Consider the following 26,016-nt stretch of genomic DNA (forward strand, 5'->3'; position numbering starts at 1 on the left):
AATGTGTCAGTGCTTCTAATCTGCGCAGCATGGCTTCGGAACTTGGAAGCACTGGGTCAGAGAGTATGTTTACTTGAAATTTTAGTCTGTATTATTAAGTGGCGATCCACAAAACTTGTTAAGATGTCCATCTCTCCAGCAGCATGTGGGCATGCCGCTTCCCCGGCCCTCGCCAGCCTTGCTCAGTCCTGCCTCACCGTTTCTTTTCTTTTCTGCCGTCTGATGGGGATTAGTGGTGTCCCGTCCCGTTCCCCCCCCCCCGCCCCCGCAGCTCTGACTGGTGTGTCCAAGACTCCTCGTGAGGCTGAGCATCTTCCATTGATTTTCCTCTTCTGGGAAGAGCCACTTTATTTTGCCCATTTTTGAACTGGGTTGTTTAACTGTTTTTATAAACTTGTCCGTCATTTCAGTTGCTAAGGTGTTTTTTTTTCCAAGTTGTTATTTGTCGAAACCAGTTTCTCAACCTCAGCACTATCCCTCTTGGCTGTGGGGGCCTGTCCGGTATGTTGTACGATGCCTAGAAGTGCCCATGCCCCCTACCCATTCACAACCAAGGTCTGCAGATATTGCCACGTGTCCCCTCGAGGGATGGGACAGAAGTCACCCTGGCTGAGAGCCACTGGTCCGGGCTCCATTCATGGTGTCTTTTTGTCATTTGAATGTTACTTCACTTAGAAGAACTCAACTATCTCTCTTTTCCTTAACATCTTCTAGAAGTCCTGCTTGGCTTAGGGAAGTTTTTCCCACTCCAAGTTTGTACAAATATTATCTCCGAGACTCTGCTGGAAACCGTGCCACTAGTCAACTATTTGGGGGGGGGAAAAGCAATATTATTTTTACAAGAATATAGAGATACGGACATCCCCATGCTATGTCAGAGCTGGAAGAGACTATAGTCTCCAGCGAGGCCGCCGTGAGCCCTCCCCTAACTCGGGGGGTTCGGCCTTCTATTCCGAACAAGAAAGAAGGGGAGAGTGGATTTGGTGGCTCACTAAAGAGATTTACCCGCTAAGAGACCCGTGTCTCTGAAGCAGTTTGTTTCTTGTGTCCCATTGCTCTCTGTCGTTTAAGGCGATACTGACCAGCAGTCGTGGGAACATAGAAGACTTCTTCCTGGCGGGCCGCAGCCTGGCGTGGTGGCTGGTGAGTGTGGCATCCACTGTGGGGGCTACATGTTAACTTGCTTATTATCTTACTTTTTAATATGTTTTTATTGATTTCAGAGAGGAAGGGAGAGGGAGAGAGAGAGAGAAACTTCAGTGCTGAGAGAGAACCATGGATCGGCTGCCTCCTGCACGCCCCACAGTGGGGATCGAGCCCACAATCTGAGCATGTGCCCTGACCGGGAATCAAACCATGACCTCCTGGTTCCTAGGTTGATGCTCAATCACTGAGCCATGCCAGCTGGGCAACTTGCTTATTATTTTAATCTAGATGTCTTACACTCAGAATATTTTGAAATTTTTAACCGAGGAAAGCCATTTCATTGGTGGTTCCTGTAACTCCTAAGTAGTTTGTTACCTAAATGTTCCCAATTAACTCAGTTTTCGTTTAATAACCACTTACTAAGTTACTGGCACACACTTGGGACTCTGCACTTACTTGCATGTCTGTTCCCTCTGCCAGGTTAGGAAGCTCTCATTCCCGATAAAACTCGTATGTACAAGGAGATAGTCCTGCCCCCTAGCAGCGCGCAGTCTAGAATGGGAATTAGACTCGCAACCAGTGCATTACGGTGCTCACAGCAAAGCGGGGAGCCAGTTACGACTTGAGCCAGACCATCTCACTTTTATGTTTAAAACCCTCTGGGGGCCCCCTGACACCCAGAATGAAAGCCCAACTGCTACTAACGGCCTGTGTTAGGCCACAGGTTGTCTACTCTCCTCACCTCGCCTCTCAGGACCCCCGTTCCAGTTCCAGCCGGTGTCCTTGAACACTGGGTTTATCCTGCCTTTGTTCCTGCTGCTTCTCCCACCGGAGGCTTCTCCCCAGCTCTCTCCTGGCTGCTTCCTCGCCTCTTCTGGTTTTCCTCAGATCTCCTCTCACTCTATCCCAGCCACCCAATTGCTGCTGCTTATGCTTAGAAAATAACCCCTAATTTATTTTGTTTATTCTCTTCTTCCCAAAAGAATGTTGTCTTCATGAAGGCAAAGGCTTCTTTCTGTCTTACACACCAATGTCTCCCCAGAACAGTGCCTGGCACACAGATGGCAACGGACATTTATAATTATTGAATTAATGAATGGTGACCTTTACTTTTTAATCCTCACCCGAGGAGAGGGGAGAGAGAGACATATTGACTGGCTGCCTCCCATGCGCTTCGACAGGGGGTGGGAATTGAACCTGAGGCCCTTCGGTCCAGGGGCTGATGCCCTAACCACTGGCCAGGGCAATGAATGGTGACTTTTTAACCTACCTTTCATTTTTAATGTATTAATATCTTCCTAGGTCTATATATATACATAGGTAAGTAGATACAGATATTTTACACAGGGTGGGACAAAAATAGGTTTATGGTTGTGAGTACATGAAATACAGTTTATTATTGTATTATTATTTACTAGAGGCCTGATGCACAAAATCGTGCAAGGGGCTTGGCCCTCAAAGCCCTGGCTTCATCCGGAAGGTCGTCTGGACAGTCATCCGGACAGTCGTTCTGCTGTTTGGTCTAATTAGCATATTAGCTCTTTATTATATAGGATTAACGAGAGGTCCGGTGCATGGATTCGTTCACCAGTGGGGTCCCTCGGCCTGGCCTGCGGGGATCGGGCTGAAACCAGCTTTCCAACATCCCCCAAGGGGTCCAGGATTGTGAGAGGGCAGTTCTTGGATGATGCACCCCAGAATCGGGCTCCCTCCTCTCTGGTTTCAAGTGCATCATCCAAGAAACGCAGCTGCCAAGTCACTGCATCTCGGCAGCTCCTGTGTTGAGCGTCTGCCCCCTGGTGGTCAGTGCACATCATAGCTGCCGGTCGGATGGTTGCTTAGGCTTTTGTATAGAGAGATTATTGTATTATTTTTCATATATACACCTATAAAACTACTTTTGCCTCACCCTGTATTTATATGGAATTGCATAGTATTATATGAACAGTCTTCCTTTTATTTACCATATTATTGGGCAATTTAGGCAGTATGTAATTCTGTAGTATTGTGACAACTGTAATGAATATTCCTAATAGTAAAAATGCCTATCACTTGAGTACTTATGTGTCTCTTTTAAGATTATTTGGCCTTAGATTTGTTATTGCTAAGATGTTGATGCCTGCACGTTCTCAACTATGTCTTAGTGCATTTTATTTTTCATAATTACAACAACAAACTTCTTTGTTCTGTTCAATGCTTTTGGTATTATATGCTATTTTATCTTACGTTAAGATTGTTAAAAACTGCTGTTTTTATTTGTTTGTTTGCTTGTTTGTTTTTACTAAAAGGCTTTGTTATTTTAAGCCTCCCTTGATAATTTGGTTTTAAATATGTCTCATATCAATAGCATAATAGTTGGATTTTTGTTTTAACAGAGTGGCTATCTCCACTCTGTTAAAAAGCTATTTTTGGTTTAGAAGGGATTTTATTCGTTTTAAATGCCACTGGGATTTTTTTATTTTGAAAGTAACAGCTGTTGGTTAAAAAAAAAAGTTACAGTCCAAGTGTAGACCTTGAAATTTTCTCCTCTATCCGTCTCTACACCCATAATTCCAGTCTCCAGAAGTATTTCGTTTTATATATTTTTTACCAGAATCTCTCCCATGCGTATATAAACAAATATGTGCACAAGTGTAATGTACACACATAATATTTAATGAGATTATATTATAATATTGTTTAACTTATTTTTATGACTTACTACAGCTCCTTCATTTTTATTTATGCTGCATTGTATTTCACTGTTTTCAAGTATTTTAACTAGTTCCATGTCATCAGATTGTTAATATTTTAAAATTATTTCTGAACAATGATGGATTACACTCCTGCTAATATTTCTGCAGTAGTGAATTGCAGGTACGCCTGTGGAGCATGGGGGGGTGGCAGCATAAGAATGGCTGTTCTACCTTTTTCACTGTCTCCCTCTTCACTTGGCTTCTAACTTACGGTTAGGATTTGTATAGAAGAAACACGAATGGGAATTATGCCCAGGAAATATCCCCTTTTGAAAAAAAATTGTAAAATTCAGTTTGAGTTTACATTTGAGAAATGAATTCTTGGACATGGACTAAAAGTTCTGATGTGGAATTGTCGTCTGATTACCAGATCGGTGCTTCTCTTTTTGCCTCAAACATTGGCCCCGCCCACTTCATGGGCCTGGCTGGCACGGGAGCGGCCTCGGGGATCGCCGTGGGGGCCTTCGAGTGGAATGTGAGTAATGGGTGTGAGTGACCAGCCTCCGTCTTTATCTTTGTCCACATAAAGCTCATGCACATCAAAACTTGCTTCCAACTTTGAGTAAACATTGACTGCTTCTTGAGAAGGCCTGGGAGGAAGGGACGAAGGGTTTAGTATCTCCAAAAAACCGTGCTAGTGTCTTCTCTTCTTGATAAATTACTGAAGAGAAAGAGAATATTTATATTCCAGGGACTGTAGGAATATAATAAACAACTGTCTTAGGGAACTAGTCCTGTGGAGAAAAGATCATACTAACATTTAAATGTCTGTATATACATATGTATGTACATGTCTGTATGAGTCACATCTTTCTTCTCATGGACAACAAAAGTAAAGAATACTTCTAGCCCTGGCTGGTTTGGCTCACTGGATAGAGTGTCGGCCTGCCCACTGAAAGTCCCGGCTTCCATTCCAGTCAAGGGCACGTGCCTGGGTTGCAGGCTCAATCCCCAGTAGGGGGCGTGCAGGAGGCAGCCAATCAATGATTCTCTCTCATCATTGATGTTTCTATCTCTCTCTCCCTCTCCCTTCCTTTCTGAAATCAATAAAAAATGTATATTTAAAAAAGATTTTAAAAAAAGAATACTTCTAGCAGAGTGAATTCCAATCCTAGTAAGAAACCCTGAACTTTACAAGCATTTCCAAATTACTAGCATCTCCTTCACATATTCCATTTACCCTACCCCTTCTTTGTCAAGACCCAGTTTTGTACTCAATTTCAATACCTTGTGTACAGTTTTGGTAGTTTCCTATTTCTCTGAATGGTTTCTGATTTTTCTTTCTTTATATATTTCATTATAAGTCACCTTCATTTCTATCTGGAAGTAGGCGAACAATGAATACTAATAAATACCTTGAAAATTGGCTCAGGGAGCCCCCCATAATTAAGAATGCACCCTTTTATAGGCAAACATCAAGTGCCTATCAGTTAAGTTCATTGGATGGGAGGTTTACGCATGGGCTGTTATTCTTAAGGTCCCCGGTAGGAACCCCTTAGATAGGGAGTGAGCTTGCATCTTTCTTTAGAGCTTGGCCTGTGTGGGACCCTGATGTTTTTCTTTTTGGTTTCAGTCTCCGTTTCTGCTCTTTGCTCTTGGCTGGATATTTTCTCCTATTTACATTAAGGCTGGGGTGAGTGTCAATTATCAGTTACTCTATTTTCTACAATATTTTTCTTACAGGGGTGGGTGGAGGCCTTGACTGCAAGCCCTAGGGGCTTTGTGGGGGTTTGGAAATGCTTTGTACCTTGAGTGTGGTGGTGATTACACAATTTATATACATTTTCCCAAACTCATAGAACTTTACATAAAATTGGGAGAATTTTACTGAGTGTAAATTATATCTCATAAAACTGTTAAACTTAAAAATATTTGTGGAGCCCCTGGCCAGTGTGGCTCAGGGCGTTGGAGCAGCGTACCGTACACCGGAAGGTTGCTGGTTCGATTCCTGGTCAGGGCACTAGGTCCCGGGTTCAGTCCCTGGCCAGGGCATGTATGTATACATATTTGTGGAGAGGGCATTAAAAACGTAACAGGCTCATTCACTGTGCTAACACTTGCAATTGTGAAGCCATAATCCCAGGAAAATTATCTCAGACTGTGACTGTTATTTTTGAGATGAGGTCTTTTAAGAAGTAATCAAGTTAACACCAGGTCATTAGGGTGGGCCCTAGTCCGGCATGAACTTAAAGAAGAGGAAATTTGGACACAGACATGTACAGAGAGAAGACCCCTCAACAAGCCAAGGAGAGAGGCCAGAACCGGTCCTGCCCTCAGAGGGAGCCAACCCTGCCGACACCTGCAACGCCCAGCCTCCAGGACCTGAGATGCGCACTGAGGCGTCTGTCGTGACAGATGCAGACAGTACATCTCAGAACCTGGCTGCGAAATGAGCTCTGGATGGCAGGTTACGATGAAAAAGCAAGTGAGCGGCCAAAGTAAGAGACTTGGTGTTCAGGGGATAGAGCCGTGGGAAGCCCCGGGCGAGTCTTCACACAGCAGGTGGGATTGGAGTTAGACATGGGTGAGGTCGGCAGACAGAGCACGTGAGGACATCCGGGACAGAAGGAGGGGCAGTACTCATGTGACAATTACTTACTCACCTGCCGTGAGCCGGGCGCTGCAATCTAATGACCAAAGAGGCCTCACTCCCTGCCCACGGTGCACGCAGCCTGAGCGCCCGGAGTAGAAGTGAACGGGATCGCTGGGGGCACCAGCACACGGGCATCGCTGACAGAGTCAAGCTCTTCTCCCTGGCGCACCTGTTAGAGTTGTAGGATGTGAGGAAGCAGTTAATTTTGCTCTATGGTTATTTCACAAAAGTGATTTGCGTCATTAAACATTTTGAATGAACTGGATTTCCTTCTGCTCTCCGAGGATTGCACTCGAAGCAGATTCCAAGCTTCTATATATTTTATTGATTGATTTCAGAAAGGAAGGGAGAGAGAGAGAGAGAAACACCCATCATGAGAGAAAATCATCAATCGGCTGCCTCCTGCACACCCTACACTGGGGATCGAACCTGCAACCTGGGCTTGTGCCCTGACCGGGAATCAAACTGCGACCTCCTGGTTCCCAGGTTAATGCTCAGTCACTGAGCCACGCCAGCCGGCCTGGAGTCCACGCTTCGTGAAGGCAGCAGCCGTAGTGCCTGTCCTGTTTATTCCTCTCACCGTCACAGCTGCTGTTAGTACAAAGCCAGAGTGGGGACCTGCATCTTGTCTTCCTGGGCCACTCCCACCCTGGCTGCACCTTGTGACCACCTGCACGTGGTGAGCTCGGCCGTCCTGTGAGCCTGCAGTGTGTCTGACAGTGACTTCTCTTGTTGCTCGTACAGGTGGTGACGATGCCAGAATACTTGAGGAAGAGATTTGGTGGCTCCCGGATCCAGTTCCTCCTCGCTATTCTGTACTTATTCCTCTATCTCTTCCAAAAGATCTCGGTAAGTTGTGGGAAAAGCCAGCTCAAGAAAGAAAGTAAAGATCAGTACTTGGGACTGTGCTAGATTTGTCCCAGCAGTTTGCTCTGGGGCCCCATCAGTTACTTCCTGGCCTCTGCTGTTAAAGTTAGAGCAGAGGAAGAATCTATACATATAAAAGGCTAACACGCAAAGTGTCCCTTCGGGAGTTGGACCGGGAGACTGGGAGTTCGATCGCTTGCTATGATGTGCGCTAACCACCAGGGGGCGGCACGGAGCATGGCAGGCAACCAGCAGCTGTGGCGGGGCACTGAGGGAGTGAGGGACGGAGGAGGCAGGAAGGCAGGGAACCTGATCAGCCCTGATCGCCAGCCAGGCCTAGGGACCCTACTCGTGCAGGAATTTGTGCACCGGGCCTCTAGTAGCATCATAACAGTTCACAGAAGATAAACGGCCGAGGCGTCTTCTTTGCCTCCTGAGCCTAGGTTACAGGACCCTCCTCTGTACTCCCAGAGAACCTGGGGCTTCCTGGGTCGTGTCATTAGGTGATGTCACTCCCCTGTTACAGCCACCCAGGGGTTGCCACACCCTTACCAGAAAGCCGAACCCCTGGTGACGGATGAGGGCTGGGTTGTCCCAGCGCCTGTCTCTCTGGCCTTGTCCCCCCGCTGTGGTCACCGGGCTGTAGCCACCCTGCCTGCCTTATTGTTGCTCACATCCAGAAAGCCTTTTCCCCTTGAAGCCCTGTCACCTGCTCTTACTGTGTCCACAATGTCTTCCCCATATTTTTCACTGAGCTCCTGGGGAAGGCCTCCCATGGGTACACTGGTCATGCTCGCTCCATTCCTCAGTTTTTATTTTTCTCTGTAATACTTGTCGCCATGTGAGAGGAATCTGTTTCCTTGCTCTTGGTCTGTCTGCTCCACGTCAGTGCAAACTTTCTGAGGCCCTGGGCCGTGCCTGGCTGGTCACTGAATTGTCCCCTGTGCGGAGAGCAGGGTCAGCGCATAAGCCACTCATGGATGTTTTTTGAACAATCGAATGAGTGCCACTTATCACATTACACGGAAATTTCCTCGTTAGTGGTCTGTCTCCACTAAGTGGAAGCTACTTGAAGACAGTGACTGACTTTTTAAAATCTTTTTTAAAATATATTTTTATTGGTTTCAGAGAGGAAGGGAGAGGGAGAGAGAGAGAGAAACATCAATGATGAGAAAGAATCATTGATCAGCTGCCCCCTGCACGCTCCATACTGAGGATCGAGCCCCCAACCTGGCATGTGCCCTGCCCGGGAAATGAACTGTGACCTCCTGGTTCACAGGTCGATGATCAACCACTGAGCCACACGGGCTGGGTGACAACGACTGACTTTTGGTAACCACGTGTCTTCAGAACCCGCCCTCAGGCCAGTCCTCATGGTGGTCAGCTGTCTACAGGCCTTGAGCTAAGGAAGCTTTCACAGTGCCAAGGGCTATAAAGGAACATGGACGGTGTGTGGCCTGCAAAGCCTGCAGTGTTCACCGTCTCTCTGGTCCTGCACAGAGAACGTTTGCCAACTCCTGACAAGCTGGTGCCTCTGCCTTCCCAAGTGGAGAACTCGGGGACTGCTCAGGCAGCACACAACCCCGCTGGGGCTCCGGGGGGAGAAGGCTCAGTGTGTTAAGCGGATAATCGGGTTAGCCAAGCCCTCCGGTGCTGGCCTTGGCTGGACGCATGGGGCACAAGCCTTGCTGCCAGCAGAACTTGGGGACCCTCACCCAGTGTCCCCCAGTGGCGCGGGCCACGTGCTAACTGCGATGGCTCCGAAGGGCAGTGTCTCGGACTGCGGACCGAGCCGAGAGGGGGTGCAGCTGTGGCCTTGTGTCGTTTCAGGTGGAGATCTGCACGGGGGCCATGTTCATGGGGCTGGTGCTGGGGCTGGATGTTTACCAGGCCACCATGGTCTTGATGACCATCACTGGCGTTTATATGATCACAGGTGAGGTGACTCTAAGCACACAGGTACTTACGTTAACGCCAAAGCTCTACCTCTTAGTGGAGCCCTGGCGGACACTGGGGCCGGGGTCTTCAGCTTTTGCGTTTTCCTACGTCCGGAGAGCACTTGCTGAGGCCTGGAGGCTGCGGAGAACAGGAAATAATGGAGGCAGGAGTGCCAAACTAGAGCCCTACCCCGAGAAAGGCGTTTTGGGTGGGGGTGGTCTGGCACCGCAGGCGGCCAGGTGCAAGAATGGGACCCCAGGACGGGAAGGAGGGGGAGGCAGCGACCTCGGGCATTCTGCTCACCTGGTACCTGGTCAGGCCGTCCGACAGGAACTTCTGTGGAGGCAGCTCTGTCCTCGCGGTCTCGCCTGGGCTGTGAGTGAGGACGTGTTTCCCAGCCACGGTGCAGATCTCGGACGCTGGGAAGTGTCCCTGGCAGATCACCAATCGAGTAGAGAATCGGGGCTGGGAATGGAACGCACTGAGTCAGCGTCCTCCGTGGGCCGTGCGGTGGGGCTTGCCTTCCCAGGGGCTGTCTGCGGACATGTTTGGGTGTCACCACGGGGAGTGCTGCTGGCATCCGGCAGGGAGAGGCCAGGGCATGCTGACTGTTGCTTCCAAACTGAGATGTTAAAGAAACGGACAGGTTTTCCCCTAGGAAACCACCAGGTTTTGGTTCATCCAAAAAATGGGGAGAAAGGGAAATTGAGACATAGAAGGGCAAGATAAGAACCCAGCAGGAGGTCATAAAGGAGGTTAAAGAGAGAAAACGGTGCACCAAGACCAGCATCAGTAGTCGTGAGACCCACTGAACTGAAGGGACAAAGGGGTGAGTGTGGAGATCTGGGGAAACAAGCAGGTGGAACAGGACGCCAGCGCGCCTTTCCGAGGGAGAGCCACACGCGGCGTTTGTTCTCTCTCCCTCTCTCTCTCTCCCTCTCTCCCCTCAGGTGGTTTCCTCACTGTGGTTTATACTGACACCCTGCATGCCAGCGTCATTGTCCTGGGGTCCTTCTTGGTGATGGGCTTCGGTAAGTAAGTCTTGAGAACATTGAGCACCCGGGGTGGGATCTCCGAAGCTGATCGCTGCCCTCAGCCTTTTCAGCATCGTCATCTCCAGGTGAGGGACGGAGGCCCTCGGAACCCAAGAGCAGTCCGTAAGGTCATGCTGAAATGTGGGGGCGGGAGGACTTCCGCTTCCGTGCGAGACGGAGTTGGGTGTGCAGCTCGCTGAACTGTACAAAGTGAACACACTGGTACCAGCACCGAGTCAAGAAGTTTCCTTTTTCTTTACTTCCTTTTCAAACTTGATACCTTCTGTTTCTTTTTCTTGCCTATTACCCTGGCCATGGCCTTTAGTACAGTGTCGAATAGAAGTAGAGACAACAGACATTCTTGTCTCATTCCCAATATTAAAGGAAAAGTTTTGAATGTCTCACAATTAAATGAAATGTTTGCTGTCATTTTTTTGTAGACATTCTTTGTCATACTAGCGTAGTTCCCTTCCATTCTGGGGTCATAGCACCTTCAGGCATGGCTAGATCCAGGGTTCTGCCTGAACCAGGGCAGACAGCTCCAGACTGCCACACTAGCCGAGAACCCCAAAGGGAGAAAGCAGGCTTTGTTGATCTCTTAAGCCGACGAATAAGTCCTGACTAGTTGAGCGTGGGTCTCCCATCCACTCCCAGGGGTGAGGGAACACTGGCCGGTGGGGTCAAGTACCCGATTGGGATGGTGGCAGTGTGACGAGGCCCACCTAGGCCACACAGGACGGAATGAGCTGGGAAGAGGGGTTCTGCCACCAGAAGCAGGAGCAGGGGTGCTGGGCACACAGCCACAGTGTCCCCTGGACTCTTCCTTCTCTTTGAGGAAAACATGTGTCTTGTCTTAGGCACATGGGCTCTTGACTATTTGTCACTCACTTCCACTTTATATATTAGACTAGAAGCCCAATGCACGAAGATTCTCGCACTAGGCCTTCCTTCCCTGGCTGCCGGCACTGGTTTTCCTCCAGCACCCGGGACCCAGGCCTTTGGTCCGGCCGCAGCAGAGAAGCCAAGCCTCTTCAGTCTTCAGTCTTCGCTCTGTGCCTGCGTATGCAAATTAACCACCATCTTTGTTGGGTTAATTTGCATAGTTGCTCTGATTGGCTGGTGGGTGTAACTGAGTGACACCAATTTGCATGTTTCTCTTTTATTAGAGTAGATGCAGTTCATCAAACTGGGCCCCACTTTGCAACCTCAGTTGGTTAGGTGTGTGTTACTGTCCAGTTTACGGCACTGATACACTTTATGTTGTTTTTAAGCCTTCAAGGAAGTGGGAGGGTACCAGGAGCTACTGCATAAGTACCCCAACGCCAAGCCAAGCATCATCCAGGAGGGAAACTGGACCGCCCCGCCGGAATGCTACCTGCCTCGTGAGGATTCTTTCCATATCTTCCGAAACGCCATCACTGGAGACCTCCCCTGGCCTGGAGTGCTCTTTGGCATCCCCATCCTTTCCGTATACTACTGGTGCAGCGACCAGGTAATGAGACGCGTGGTGGCGAGGTGACTGCACGGGGGCTGGTGATTAGGGTTCCACCCGGTGGGTCAGGTTTCCCTTCCGGTCCCTGGTGACTGCTGCCTAGTTTAAATGAAATGGTGTTTAGAGGAATTTCTCCTACAGTGCCATCTACAGCACATCCACTGTTCTTATTTTTTCTTCTTTCCTATCATTCTCTAAAACAGTTTTTTGGACATAAAAAATGAGTCAGTTCTCCTCAGTTGGGTCAATAAATTAAATGCAGCCAATCAGCATATCAGTTGGATTTTTTAAGGATTCAAACTTACTCTAAAAATTGTATGGCTCTCTCTCTCAGTGGTGGCTCATTAAATAAATTGTGAAGTATTCATAAAGTGAAGAGGAAATATAGAAATAAAAGGAAGTGTAGCTGCACATAGTAACATGGAGGAATCTTTTTTTTATTTCAGAGAGGAAGGGAGAGGGAAAGAGAGAGAGAAACATCAATGATGAGAGAGCATCATGGATCGCTGCCTCCTGCAGGCCCCCCACTGGGGATCAAACCCACAACCCGGGCCTGTGCCCTGGCTGGGAATCGCATCCTGAGCCCCGCCGGCCGGGCCGATGAACCACTGTGCTCACGTTGGTTTACTCCCGTGGACGTTTTCCTGCGTGTAGAGCCGAGGTGTACATGCTGCTGCTGCATCCTGTGCTGTGTAGTTGCCATCACACCGCGGGCATTCACCACGTTATTTAAATGTCTTCAGGGATGTCATTTTAGTGCCTGCGTCGTGCCGAAAGGTTCTGATGCGCTGGCCCTTGTCTTGGCTTTTTCTTAAGTGCCTCTCCACCTGCCAGCTGTACTGTTCTGCTTGGCCGAGCGCACGCTGCCTCTGAAAGCAGGAGCCCCATGAAATTGGGTCGTAAAACCTCTTCTGGAGGAGATTTTTGCATTTCTAAAGGTCTCTACTAGCTCATTTAAATGAGATGAGTGAAGTTGGTCTGAGTTCTGAGTACACATGTGTCGCCAGGAACCCACCTTTGCTTGGATTGACGTCTCGGGGCTGTGCTCCTTCCACCCAGCAGAGACGGTCTGTGGCCCTCGGAGGGAGTTCGGTCCTTGCCGGGGGACGGACTGTAAGCACTGCATCAGTGCTAGCTCGAGGCCAAGGTCACGCACGCCATCGCTGTCCCCTCCGGCAGCTGTGCCCTGAGCAGAGCGCTTCCTGGTCACGCCTCTCCTCCTGCCGGGGTGCCCTGGAGAAGCGGGGTGAGGGTCCCAGCATTCCCTCCGCCCGGCGGCCTGGGCTCCATGTGCCCTGAGAGACAGCCACCTCCCTCACCATCTGCGTCTCCTTGGCAGATCTTTGTGCAGAGGTGCCTGGCAGGGAAGAACATGTACCATGTGAAGGGGGGCTGTGTCCTTTGCGGGTACCTGAAGCTGCTGCCCATGTTCACTCTTGTGATGCCTGGAATGATCAGCCGCATCCTGTACACAGGTAACGTCTTGGTCCTGCTGTGTTCACCCCAATCCTCGCCTGTCTTAGAGACCCAGATACCATCCGGGTTATCAGGTCTCCTACAGTGAACTGGTGTCCAGGCACCCAGATCGCTGCCTTGGAGCCAGTGGTTTGGGTTAGGGGTACGGCTGAGAGCCAATGGGTTAGGGGGATGGCTGAGAGCCAATGGGTTAGGGGGACGGCTGAGAGCCAATGGGTTAGGGGGACGGCTGAGAGCCAATGGGTTAGGGGGACGGCTGAGAGCCAATGGGTTAGGGGGATGGCTGAGAGCCAATGGGTTAGGGGGACGGCTGAGAGCCAATGGGTTAGGGGGACGGCTGAGAGCAGTCTGGCAGAGGCCATGGAGATAGGCGGCTGGAGAGGATTCCAGAGAGAGCCGTTCAGGAAGGGCAGAGCGGACCAGTGCTCCGCAGCAGGAAGGCTGGGTTCCTCCCCTGCCCCTGGCGGTCCTGTGGGCGGGTGCTGGGCTGGGAACTGGCGATGCTGTCCCTGCGCTCACGGCTCCAGAGAGGGCTTGTACCTCACTGCACCGATAAGGCTCGGGGGAGGGGGACTCCACATCACCCCCAAAGTACGTCTGACTCTGAGGCCCACATTCTTTGCATTAAATGCTACGAAGTCATCCCTTCTCCCTTCATGAGCTATCGCAATTCTGTGGATCTAGCCCATCCCCTAGTTTTACCAGCTGTGCTGGCCCTCGGGGCCCCAGGTCTGTCACTGTTCAGCCTGTAGGGACTATGCTCTCTGCTAGAGGCAGCCAGCAGGACCATGGCCCGGCCCCGGGGCAAGCACTGCTTGTTGTTCAGCATGTGCAGTGGCATCTCTCATCCCAAGTCGTCTTCAGCCTGCCCCGAGACGTGCCTCTTTTCCTTTTTCTTTATTTTAATATGTTTTTATTGATTGCAGAGAGGAAGGGAGGGGGAGAGAGAGAAGCATCAATGATGAGAGAGAATCATGGATCGGCTGCCTCCTGCACGCCCCACACGAGGGATCGAGCCCCAACCCGGGCCTGTGCCCTGACCTGGAATTGAACCGTGACCTCCTGGTTCATAGGTCGAGGCTCAACCACTGAGCCACTCCTCCCTGATCCTGATTCCCTTCTAGTTCTAGCAGGAAGGGAGGCGTGCTCTGTGTCAGCATCCCACACCTGGTCTTCGCGTCAGGCAGCGCCCCTGTGGGCCTCGGAGCTGCCTCTGCATGAAATGTGCGCTCCAGGACCCAAGAGCCCTGGCGTCATGCCCCCCCCCCCCAGTACTACCGACCACCCGCTCACTGACGGACAAGGTCGGGCAGATTGCATGTGCTGGGGACTCTGAAAGCTGCTGAGGGAGGGAGGAAGCATGGGGCATAGCTCTTCCCTCTGGTGGAAGTGGCCTTGGAAGCCAAGGTCCCTCCAGCCTCTGACCAAAAGGTGCGTAGAGGTGATGGAATGCCCTGGGGAGAGCCCTGGGTGGAAGGGCCAGAACCACGTGTCCCAGTCCTCGGGACTGGCCACAGTCATGGACCCACGTACACGTGCCAAGTGGGGAAAGCCAGGAGCACTCATCGTGCAGGCTGGCACCTGCCATGTTCCCGGAAGAAGACGCTGTGCCAGCAGCCGGGATGCTCTGGCCTGGCCCGATCCCGGGTCTCTCCCCGGCCAGGTCGGGGCCACGCTGCCAAGGGCTGTCCTCTCTGTCCAGTTTCCTCTGTAGCCTCTATGACTGGGCTTTTGTTTGAAAATGATCTGCCTTTTGGCTCCTCTTTCTGGGCTGGTGTCACCTTCAGGCCGTCCGGTGGCAAGACTGTCACGGCAGCACCAGCCTCTGTCCCACCAGCTCACCCCCCAAAGCAGGTGTTTCCTTTCCCAGTGGTTCCCGCAGAAACCCCAGGGGCGTCCTCGCGAGCCCACGTGGGTGACAGGCACCAGGCCTGGTGTCCAAGGAGAAGGGATTTCCCGAATGGCCAGGCCCGGCTCCCGGGCCTCCAAGCCACACCGTCCCGGCTGAGGTTGCGTTACCGCCGCAGCGGGAGAGGAGCGCGGGCGGATGAACGGGACGTGCACTGTGCCACCCCGTGAGCTTTTACGTTCTTTCTCCAGGAGCTTGGTGACCACTTCCTCGGCTAGATTGCTGTCCCCAACAGAACCGCCCACTGTCCCCGCTAACCTGGGCGATGGCCTGCCTCCTCCTGGTCGGTGTGTTAGTTCACTGTGGGTTTCTCACAGGGCAGCTCTATATCCTGGCTGTAAGCTCTTGAAGGGTACATCACATTCACTCCCTTTACTTCCCTTTACCCAAAATTTCCTCCCAAGTACCCTATCCGGGCCCAGGGAGCAGGGTCATGAGTTGCTCACACATTCGGTGAATAATCCTCTGGCTTTGCTAACCAGTAGCTGGATCATTAAACGGCGCGTTGAAGTCACGGGACTGGCTGTGGGTCAGGCAGTGAATTGGTAGAAGCATCAGCTTGCTTGACTCCTCAGCGCCTAACTCCTAGCTTTTGTCTCTACTCCCAGCTCCCCAAGAGTGTCTAGGATCATGAACCGGAGGGGTCACCAGTCACCCCAGAACCGGTCAGATGAGGAATCTGTAATTCCCATTGCATTCCTCTCCCTGAGCTGATCTTAGAGCTCCAGGGCCAGCTTGTTGGTTTCTCTCTCTTTGCAGACAAAGTGGCCTGTGTCACACCTTCCGAGTGTGAAAAGCACTGCGGCACCAAAAGTTCCTGCAGCCCCATCGCCTACGCTCTGCTGATCATCGGGCTGCTGCCCAAAGGTAAGGAATGGGCCCTGCCGCCGGCCAGCGAGGCTCCAAGTGGAGCGTTGACTTATGAACCAGGAGGTCATGGTTCGATTCCCGGTCAGGGCACAGGCCCAGATTTCGGGCGTGATCCCCCGTGGGGAATGCAGGAGGCAGCCGATAATGATTCTCATCGTTGATGTTTCTAGCTCTCTCTCCCTCTTCTTTCCTCTCTGAAATCAATAAAAATGTATTTTAAAATATTTAAAAAGAAGAAGAAAGAAATGGACCCTGCCAGGCCACAGAGATCAGGATCTGTGTCCGCATGGGAGCGTGTGCCTCGGGCTGTGAGAGCTCATCTGCCAGGCAGCCGTCCCTCTGGCGGAAGTGGAGGCATGAGTGAGACGGGGCTGTAGGGTGCCTGGAGCAGGCCAAGTCCAAGGACACCCGTGTGCCTGGCCCGAGCAGCCCATTATGAACCCTTTAGGTTCCCAGCAGATCAGGGTCCCTGCCACGCGGTAGCCTGCCGGGTCGCATCCTGGATGGCTATGGTTATCGCTAACATTGGTGAGCACTCTGTATGGGGAATTGTGCTGACCCGTCTACTTAATTTGTCTTCATCTTAACAACAGCCTGTGGTAAGTGTTTTTATGCCCATTTTACAGATGAGGACACTGAGGCACAAGGAGCAGCACCACTTGTCTAGAGTCTGACCTTCTCTGCGCCTCTGGCTCCTCATCTGTGAAGGGGGAGGCAGCAGTGGTGTCTGTCCCACAGGGTGGGAGGGAGGATCGGCAGGCTGATGCCTAAGGAATGTTCTGGTACAAAGTAACTCTCAGGAGAGAGTCGCGCCCATCATTATATCAAGACATAGCCGGCAGCGAGAAGGTCTCGTCACAAAGCAAGGACAAATGTCGTGTGTTCACCTCTCCGCGATGAAACCTCACTCCAAACAGAACTTGCATATTTTGTAGAGAAAATGTGGTACCTGGAAAGGTTCCTTAGGAGGCCTATTCCACCTCCCGGTGTGGACAGAGCCGAGGCCCAGGAAATGTCCCTGTCTTCCAGGTGCCCGAGGCCTGATGCTGTCCGCACTGTGGGCGTCTCTCATGTCCACCCTGACCTCCATCTTCAACAGCGCCAGCACCCTCTTCACCGTGGACATCTACACCCAGATCCGGCCGACAGCCACGGAGCGGGAGCTCATGGTCACAGCCAGGTGAAGGCTTGCTCTCACGCTTCAGTTACATGAAACATTTAGACCGTAAGGCTATGTATGGACTCCGCCTGTCTGTACACAGTATGATTCTACATATTTTTGCTGCCATTTTGCAATGAAGATGTATTGCTTTTATAATCACATAGAAAAATTATTTGGGAAAAGAATTAAGTAATCACTGAAAAAGATTAGCATAGTTTGCTGTCGCTCCAAAATAGTCCTGGTGAGGAAATTTACATACAGGGTCTCATTATCTCGTTCAGTCCTCATGGCATTAAAGGTCAGTGTTACTGTTCTTACTCTCTGGGAGAATGGGGCGAAGAGGCTGAGAGAAGGGAATGGACCGACCTAAGGTCACACAGTCAGTAGGAGGATTTGTCCATCTGGGAGCCACGGTGTTACCCACGAGGCCACACGGCACCGTACTAGGCCCGGGTGGGGACACAACCTGTAAAATGTGGTCCTGTCTTTTTCCAGAGGGTTTCACGGTGACTGCCCTTGGACTGCATCCAGCCTGCATGCGTGTCATGTGGCCTGATGTGTCTCATGCTTCCTTTATCTTGCATGAAGAAGCATGTAGCTCATCTGCTTTCTCTCTCTAATCCCTGCTTCTGAGGTTGTCTTTACATTTTGATCAGCACTCCGTAGTTTAAAGGTACTTTTCTGAGAAGTTAATAGTTCTCACGTATTATATACTTTAAGCATGACTGCCTCAAACCCACCTCCAGATCTGGTAAAGCCTGTCCGTGACTCAGGAACAGGCGAACGAACACTGTTTTTGCCGTCATCATTCAGAAGGTGAAGGATTTTTGTCTGCAGCCGTATGGCCTGTTAGTGTTTCGGGGGATGGCTGTCTCCTCTGCCCCACAATGATGAGTGGGCACTGGAATTTAACCTGAGGAATCACTGAATTAATCGTTTATGGTTTGTAGACATTCTATTGGCACGGGGGGAAAGCTCAGTTTGACCAAACTGCCATTGACTGTTGGTTTACTTTACAGGTTTTTTGTTATCATCTTACTTGTTGTCACCATCATCTGGGTCCCTGTAATTCAGGCGACAAACAGTGAAAAGCTGATTGACTACATGCATGCAGTTAAGAGTTACCTGGTGCCCCCCATCGCGGCCATCTTCCTGCTCGCCATATTTTGCAAGAGAGTCACTGAGCAGGTGGGTGGGGTTGTTGTCTTGGCCGGAGTTGCCCGAGGAGGGTCGCTGGTGCCTCGGGTTCACAGCGTGGCATCATGCGCTTTCTGAGCGGGTTTCCTCCGGAGAGATGTGCTCCCGCTCCCTCTGCACGTGGTCAAGGCCGGCTCTGACTGGTTTCCCTCCTTTGCAGCGTGACCCTCCCGCGCACTCGTCTGGCTGTAGGAGCACGTCCTCCACTTGCTCTCTATTGGGACGTGTCTGGCTCCGAGATTTCATGTCCACGGTGGGATGTACAGTTGTGGCTCCTCCCCTTCCCTGCAGCGAGGCCATCTCTCCCAGCCACGCTTTAAGCACAGATCCCAGGAGTGGCTCAGTTCTGCTTTCATACGACTTTGAAAGCACAATTTGTCAGAATTTTTTATTTATTGTTTGAGTCATATTTTCTAAAAATATATCTTTATTGATTTCAGAGAGGAAGGGAGAAAGAGAGAGAAACATCAATGATGAGAGAGAGTCATGGATCAGCTGCCTCCTGCACGCCCCCCACTGGGGATCCAGCCCGCAACCTGGGCCCGTGCCCTGACCCGGAATTGAACCCTGACCTCCTGGTTCATAGGTCGACGTTCAACCACTGAGCCACGCCAGCCAGCTCCAGATACACTTGAGAAGTCGAGCCGGCAGGATTGGCTCATGGGTTGGGGGTAGGGCAGATGGAAAGGGAAGGACAGGGAAGAGCAACCAGGGAGATGGAGGTGCCCTTACAGGACGGGGAGGACTCGGTCTCTCTGGACACGTTACATTGGAGGTCACTGTGTGTGACCCAACTTCACAGCACGTGCAGTGCTCCTGCCGCTCTGCCTGGCCTGAGGGGGCACACACGCGCTCAGGCCTGTGCTCAGCCAAGAGGCACCCACCCTGGTGCTCACACAGGGCTCCTGGGGGGAGCCCTAGGATGACAAGGTTGGCTTCAGAACTCAACTTCTCAGGGGGCTGAGGCTGAGGGGGCCTAGCCTCCCCCCATACCCCCTCTCTGACCCTTGGGGCTCCTCCTCCCGCAGGGGGCCTTCTGGGGGCTGATCGGTGGACTCCTGATCGGCTTCATCCGGATGGTGTCTGAGTTTGCCTACGGACGCCAGACCTGCTCGGCAGACAACAAGTGCCCTCCGATCATCTGCGGCGTGCACTACCTCTATTTCGCCATCATCCTCTTCATCATCAGTCTCCTCACCATCCTGGGCATCTCCTTGCTCACAGACCCGATTCCGGACAAGCACGTGAGTCCTGCCCCGGGGTGTCCGGGGTCCGCCCCGGCCCAGGGTCCCCGCAGCAGTACCTGGGCTCTGCTAGCTCGGCCAGAAGCGGCCAAATCCCTGCGTTTGCTTTGAAAGCGGAGGGCTGGGGCCAGGCATAGGGATGGACCAGATACAGGCAAGGCAACAGACAGGCCCTGCCTTACAAACAAAACTAAACGGAACCCCTTTTCAGCAGCCCTCTGCCAGGCGGTGTGCACTTAGAATGAGAAGTTTGGCTTTTAAAATACACATTTTCCTTGGAAGTGTTGTGTCCCTAACCTCAGTATGAATTAATAGAATCCGCCAGGCCCAGCTGCCACCACCCAGAGAAAGTTAAGCCAACGGGAGGGGGAGGGGCAGTCCTTGGGGCAGCTGCCTGTGCCCGCTCAGGGGTCGCGTCTCCCGGGCTCTCCTGGCGCGGCTGTTTCACGCTTCCCAGTCACCCAGTTGGAAGTGAGAAAGCCTGGGCTCAGAGCAGGTCAGTCCCTTGTCTGAGGTGCCAACCTAGTCAATGGCACATCACCTCCTACGGCACAGCCCAGCCGGCAGGCCCTGCAGGACAGGGGCGTGGCCAAGCCAGAAAGCAGCGGGAAGGGCCCAGATGTCCAGTCTCTGGAGCTCAGAGGGAGAAGCATCTGGAACACCTGATGCCTTCCCTGCACCCTCGCCTGGGGGGAGGGAAAGCCATGAGCTGGAAGACTGCTCAGGGCCGCTCCCCGGCCTCCCCTCCGGCCGCACTGCTGCTGAGCAGTCCCGTTTGCTCCTTCCCTTCTTGCACACACAGCCCCGTTGGAGGAGGGATGGAGCCAGTGTGTGGCGGGGGGCAGCCAGGGTTGCGGGGTGCAGGCCCAACACACGTCACCCCGGCATCGTGACAGTGGGAGACTTCCTGCTCTGGCACCTTGAGGAACTGGGGTGATGGGCGTGACTCCTCTTACTCTCACCTCTTGGGTGTTGCCTGCTTCTCAGGCAACGAAGCGCTCGGTGAGTGTGTCCCACCGGCCTGGCGGCGGGCGGGTGCCCTGGGAGCAGAGGAGCGGCTGGCAGGGACGGGGAGAGGAAGAGGAAGCAGTGTTTATGGGTCCGTGTCTAGGCACTGGGCCAGGCCCCTGCTCACCACCCCCGGGAGGCGGGACAGAGCACCGGGACCTGGTCCACAGGGCACGAGGGTGTTGTTGGGAAGGCCAATATGTACACACGGCATCACCAGGAAGCAGTTCAAGGCTGAACCGGCCTCTTAGTAACACAGCAGAAGTTTAGTGCCGGCACTTCAACCCGGGAGGCGGGCGCAGGCAGGTGCTGGAGGGCCCTGTCATGTGCCGAGGGGCTGAGGTTCCTATACGCCAGGCTGGTGTGACGAGAGCTTAACACCGATTCCAGATCGGGAGGCGGGAAGGCTCACTTAGTTGTGCTCCTGCTGACCCCAGTCCTTGGGGCGGGAAAAGCACTTCCCAAGGGGGGTCGCACGTGTTTTCAGGAGAAGAGCAAAGTCGCAGACCAGAGGGACAGGGGTGCTCCCTTGCTGAGCCTGAGCGCCGGGCTCGGCGGGGCCAGGTCACAGGGCCAGGAAGAGCCTCTGGGCTGAGCGAGAGCTGTCTCGGCGGCCGGGCGGGGTGAGGGAAAGCAGCGCCCGTCCAGTCGGCCCTGTCCCTTCCGTCCGGGGAGAGGGGGGACGCTGCTTTCACCTGGGGGCACAGGGTCCTGGTCCCTCAGAGCCCGAAGGGGCCCTGATCAAGCTGCCTCCACCCTCACTCAGCGGAAGGACGGGGGCCTGGGGAGGCATCACCCTTTGCCAAGGCCACACGCCCAGCAGCAGAGCCCACACGAACTCCATGGCGGCCAAGGGCCGGCTTCCCCGCCCCCATCCCTCCCGTTAGTGTTGGAGCCTAAGGACCAGGTCCCTGCAGTCCCTCAAGCCGCCGAGCCCGCCTGCCAGCCACGGCACGTAGGCCTGTGTGGCAAGGCCTGAGTGGGGACCTGCCCCTCCCTCCCCAGCTCCACCGGCTCTGTTGGAGTTTACGCAACAGCCAGGAGGAGAGGGTGGACCTGGATGCAGAGATGCAAGTGAAGAGAACGGTGAGGAGGCCGCAGCCTGGCGGGGGGGCGGGGGCTGCTCAGGGTTGGGGGGGTGGGGTGGCCTGCGCTGCCTCCCAGCACCCCGCCACCAGCCCCCCTCCAGAAATGCGTTCCAGGCAGAGGCCCTGGCTTTCCTGTGTCTTCTGATGCCTTGGGGGTCTGTGGGCTGTTGAGGGAGATGTCTCTCCGACATCTCTGCGGGTGGTCTGGCTGGAGAGACCCGCCTGGGTGGTGCAGGGGAGGAGGAGAGAGGGGTCCCTCGTGAAGCGCAGGGGCATCCAGACCACGGGGAGGAGCCGGGGGGAGGGGGGCAGGAGGACAGTGCTTGGTGACCGGGAAGCATTGCAGGGGGCGGCTGATCCACCCACTGAGGCAGATGCTTGACAGCGAAGAAGGAAGCCCGAGAACCAGCTGCTGGCTTAGCCACTGAGAGCAGCATGGGGGTGGGGGGGCCCTACACAGGGATTCAGAGGGAGAGGGTTTCTCACAAGGGGGGCAGGAGAGGGTCTGTAAGGGGGAGCAGCCCCACCTAAGAGGGCTCCAGGTCCAAGGACAGCTAGACTGCAAGCACGAATTGAGAGGCAGAGCTGCGGCCCAGGGGAGGGGTCCTGGCGCATCGGGTCAGGACAGGACGATGCCCTGAGCTCCTCGGACCCTGACGCAGCAGGATCAGGCCTAAGGAGATTAGCCCCGAGTCCAGGAAGGGGGTGCGGGAGGCTGTGAGGTTGGGGGAGGAGGGAGGGACAGGGAGGGAAGAGGCTGCCAGAGGAGAAGGCAGTGCCTGCGGGTCCCCTCGCCCTCCTGCCAGGGCAGGTCAGAGCCCAGAGAGGCCTGGGCTCTCTCTGACACGTGCAGAGGAGACCGGGGGTGGGTAGGCTCCTTGGACTTCTGCCCGGCCAGTGGGGTGGGGAGTGACCCCGTGGGCAAGGCTGCCCACCACCTGGAGGATGCAGGCTCCCTGGGCATTTCCCTTCTCTAACGGGGGACTGGCTCGCCGCGCCCACAGCGTGCCCGGTGCTCCTTCTGGGGCACCTGTCGCTGCCTCTTCTCCCCATCCACTGCCATGGGCGGTGAGGACGACAGTGGCTCACATTGACCACCCACTTGGGACGTGCCAGCGCTGTCAGAAGCATCCCCTCCGTGAGGAGTACAGTCGTTACTTTACAGACGGGAGACGAGGCACTGAGCAGCCAGGGACTTGCCCAGGGTCCATAGAGAACTGGGCGGTGGCAGCCTGACTCCAGTGTGTGCCCTCGGCCCGGCCCATCCCGCCTCCCGTCACGCTGCTCTGAGCTGTTGTCGAGCGATCTGCCGCCTTTCACCTGTGCCGCCCCCTGGGCCTGGCAGCTGCGGGCGGTGTGATGATGCGCCTCTGAGAGAGCAGGCCAGCGTGTGCCGCTCCGGCCTCTCAGCACCGATAGCAGATACCGGTGTCCCTGGCTTGTGGTCCTCCGGCTGCAGCCACCCTCCCCGGTAACGGGCTCCTCCGTCCCTGGCCATGGGCTCCACATTCCTGGTGCCACCTCAGCCTCAGGAGCAGCTGGCTGGGAGGCTGCCCAGGCACAGAGCGCGTCCCGGGCACACAGCTGGGCATCTGCTCCCACTGAACCGTGCTTGTCACCAGGAGAAAGCCGCCCCCAGGCCGCTGCTGGGTCAGAGGGACGCGCCGGCGCTGGCCATGGTGCTGACCGCATGGAGCACGCGCTGTGCTGACAGGGGCCAAGTTTAAGCCCCAGAGTTAGGTGTTTACGCAGAGTCGGCCTGGAGAAGCTCTCCTGTAACCCCTAGACCCACCCCCCGCCTCCTGGGGACACCACTGACTCCCCTCCAGCCTGCAGAGCCTTACTCGGCCCTGAGACGGTCCTGCGACGCTGCGAAGGGGGCAGTGTCTGTGAGGAATCAGTGATGCCCTCATCCGCGGGGAGAGTGCTGCTGAGGGCGGAGGGGCAGCCGCTTGCCCTCGGCCTGCAGAGCTGCGTTTGGCTGTGTGGCCGAGACAGAGGAGTGGGTGTGTCTAGCAGACCTGGGTCAGCCGGCTCTGTGACAGCAGAGGCCCCTAAACCTCTCCGCCACCCAGTCCAGGGGCCCTGGACTCTGCCCATAGAAGGCAGGCGTGGCCCAGGCAGCCCCCCTCTGCCCCCACCTGCTCCCCTCAACCTCGTCCCACTCTCCCCGTCTCTGAGGGTGGTGGTAGGGCCCTTAGCAGAGGCCGGGGACTGTTCTTCACCTCAGAGCAAGGCCATTGGTCTTCCTGCTGGACTCACGGCTGAGGTGGGACCCCCTACAGAGTGTGTGCGCCTGCGCCTCCTGACCTTTGCCCTCTGTTCCAGGGGGAAGAACGGGGACCAAGAACTGCTTCTGGAAGGCCTTGGACATATACTGTGGCCTGGAGGCGAAGCCGAGCGCCAAAGTGGCCCCAGAAGAGGAGACGGAGAAGAAGGAGGAGGAGTCCGGTGCCCCGTCCGAAGAGACAGTGCAGAGCGGCTCGCCTGAAGGGACTAAGCCCCACGAGGCGCTGGAGTCGCCGTTCTGGAGCAAGGTGGCCAACGCCAGCGGGCTCCTCCTGCTCCTCATCACGGTCCTGTGCCACGTCCTCTACCACTGACGTGGCCCAGCACAGAGCGCCTGGGGGAGAGGCCGACCCTGCCTCTCCCAGGCGCCCTCGTCCTCGTGGGGAGAGGCCCGCAGGGGTGGGGCCCCGGGTCTCACTAATGAAAAGGCCCCAGTCACCCAGCAGGTGCCACCAGCCGCAGGGACAGCGGAGTCCACTCAGTGCAGGGCCACGCAGATGAGAGCATCTGCTTCTGTACAACAGGACTCGTTCCTCCAAATGGCTCTCCTGCATAAACACTGACTTTCACTTCAGAGTTAATTTTGGCTTCTCGTCGCTAGATGCATTGGGTTTTTGCTTATGTTTATTTTACTGTCAGCATTTCCTTCCTATACCCAGCCTCCACTTGCCTGTTCTCTCCTCCCGGTTAAAAGTGCGGCCCGGCCGGCGGGCCAAGATGCTGTGTAGCGTGAGCACCCCCATGCCGGGCTCCTGCCGCAGTGTGTGCCCACGATGACCTCGCAGGCCCGCTGGGCGCATCTGCCTGCGGATGGGAATGTGGGCTCCTGCTGGGCCAGCGAGAGGCTCCCCTACCTACCCCTCCGCACCCTCTGACTGCTGCCGGCCCCTCCCAGTCTGCCAGCCGTTGGGATGTTATTGGAGTTGGGTCCAAGGGTTAGAGTCCCTTGAGCTGTCACACAGGCCACTCCTGGCTGTGCCTGCAGGGCTCCCGCCTAGTCCTCAGACCTGAATAAAGGGTTTGTGCCTTTAGGAGACGTCTCAGTGCCTTGAAGTGATTTGGGAAGACACACCACGTCACACCCTGAGGGTGCACGAGCACGGCCAGCTCCTCGTCCCCAGCCTCAATCTTATTTTTAAAATATATTTTTATTGATTTCAGAGAGGAAGGGAGAGAGAGAGAAACATCAAGGATGACAGAATCATGGGTCGCTGCCTTCTGCACGCCCCCTACTAGGGATCAAGCCCACAACCCGAGCCTGTGCCCTTGACCAGAATCGAACCCAGGACCCTTCCATCTGTAGGCCGATGCTCTATCCACTGAGCCCTCATTTAATTCTTCAGCTGCCATTTTTGAGTACCTACACTATGCCAGATGCTGTGAGCAGAGCACGTGGCCTGGGGGGAAACACCAGTGGACCTGGGATCACAGAAGGCCTGCAGGCCAGGCCCCTCCCGCCTAAACAACTGCCAGCGCTTCGCGTGGCCTGCTGCTCCGCCGGGGGTGAGAGCAGGACACAAGCCACAGAAGCACCCTGTGGAAAAACGAGAATCAGCCACATTTCAGAGGAGGAGCCCGAGGCTCAGCAAGGGACCCTCGTATGTAGGGAGCGGGGTGAGGCCGGAAGCAGCTCTGCCGACAGCCCGGCCTTCGCTGGCCCTCCGCGCGCTGTACGCTCAGGAGTGCTCCCTGGGCGCCCACCTCACCTCGGGTCAGCGAAGGCCTCCCAGGACCAGAGGAGGAGGCCCGTGAGCTGGGTGACAGCGGGGACAGCCTGGGGAAGGCAGCGAGCAGGCCTAGCCAAGCAGGGACCCTCGGAGAGGAGGCCCGGGTCCGGCAGGTGAGCCTGTGCAGGGTCGAGGGAGAAGAGCGGGCCTAGAAGAAGCACCGAAACCCTGGTTCCCAAAGGGTCCACCGGGGCAGAGCCCGAGCCTCGGGAGGGGCAGCTCCACGGGAGGCAGCGTCCAC

At 54.3% G+C, this 26,016-nt stretch overlaps 1 protein-coding gene across 1 annotated transcript in view; it reads left to right on the top strand.

Moving 5' to 3' along the window:
- LOC102418863 (sodium/glucose cotransporter 1-like) overlaps window positions 1-24,362 on the top strand; it is a 26,487-nt gene extending 2,125 nt beyond the window's left edge. Inside the window, exons 2-16 of the mRNA XM_006108059.2 lie at window positions 1,072-1,143; window positions 4,252-4,356; window positions 5,455-5,514; window positions 7,219-7,323; window positions 9,172-9,277; window positions 10,230-10,310; window positions 11,585-11,805; window positions 13,145-13,280; window positions 15,950-16,057; window positions 17,090-17,240; window positions 18,242-18,410; window positions 19,448-19,663; window positions 21,677-21,757; window positions 22,764-22,827; window positions 24,088-24,362. Coding sequence (XP_006108121.1) covers window positions 1,072-1,143; window positions 4,252-4,356; window positions 5,455-5,514; window positions 7,219-7,323; window positions 9,172-9,277; window positions 10,230-10,310; window positions 11,585-11,805; window positions 13,145-13,280; window positions 15,950-16,057; window positions 17,090-17,240; window positions 18,242-18,410; window positions 19,448-19,663; window positions 21,677-21,757; window positions 22,764-22,827; window positions 24,088-24,362 — 1,950 coding nt within the window. The remainder of the gene's footprint in view (window positions 1-1,071; window positions 1,144-4,251; window positions 4,357-5,454; window positions 5,515-7,218; window positions 7,324-9,171; window positions 9,278-10,229; window positions 10,311-11,584; window positions 11,806-13,144; window positions 13,281-15,949; window positions 16,058-17,089; window positions 17,241-18,241; window positions 18,411-19,447; window positions 19,664-21,676; window positions 21,758-22,763; window positions 22,828-24,087) is intronic.
- Window positions 24,363-26,016: the final 1,654 nt, after the last annotated feature.

Source organism: Myotis lucifugus, unplaced genomic scaffold (assembly GCF_000147115.1).
Source record: "Myotis lucifugus unplaced genomic scaffold, Myoluc2.0 scaffold_1706, whole genome shotgun sequence".
NCBI classification, from domain to species: Eukaryota; Metazoa; Chordata; class Mammalia; order Chiroptera; family Vespertilionidae; genus Myotis; species Myotis lucifugus.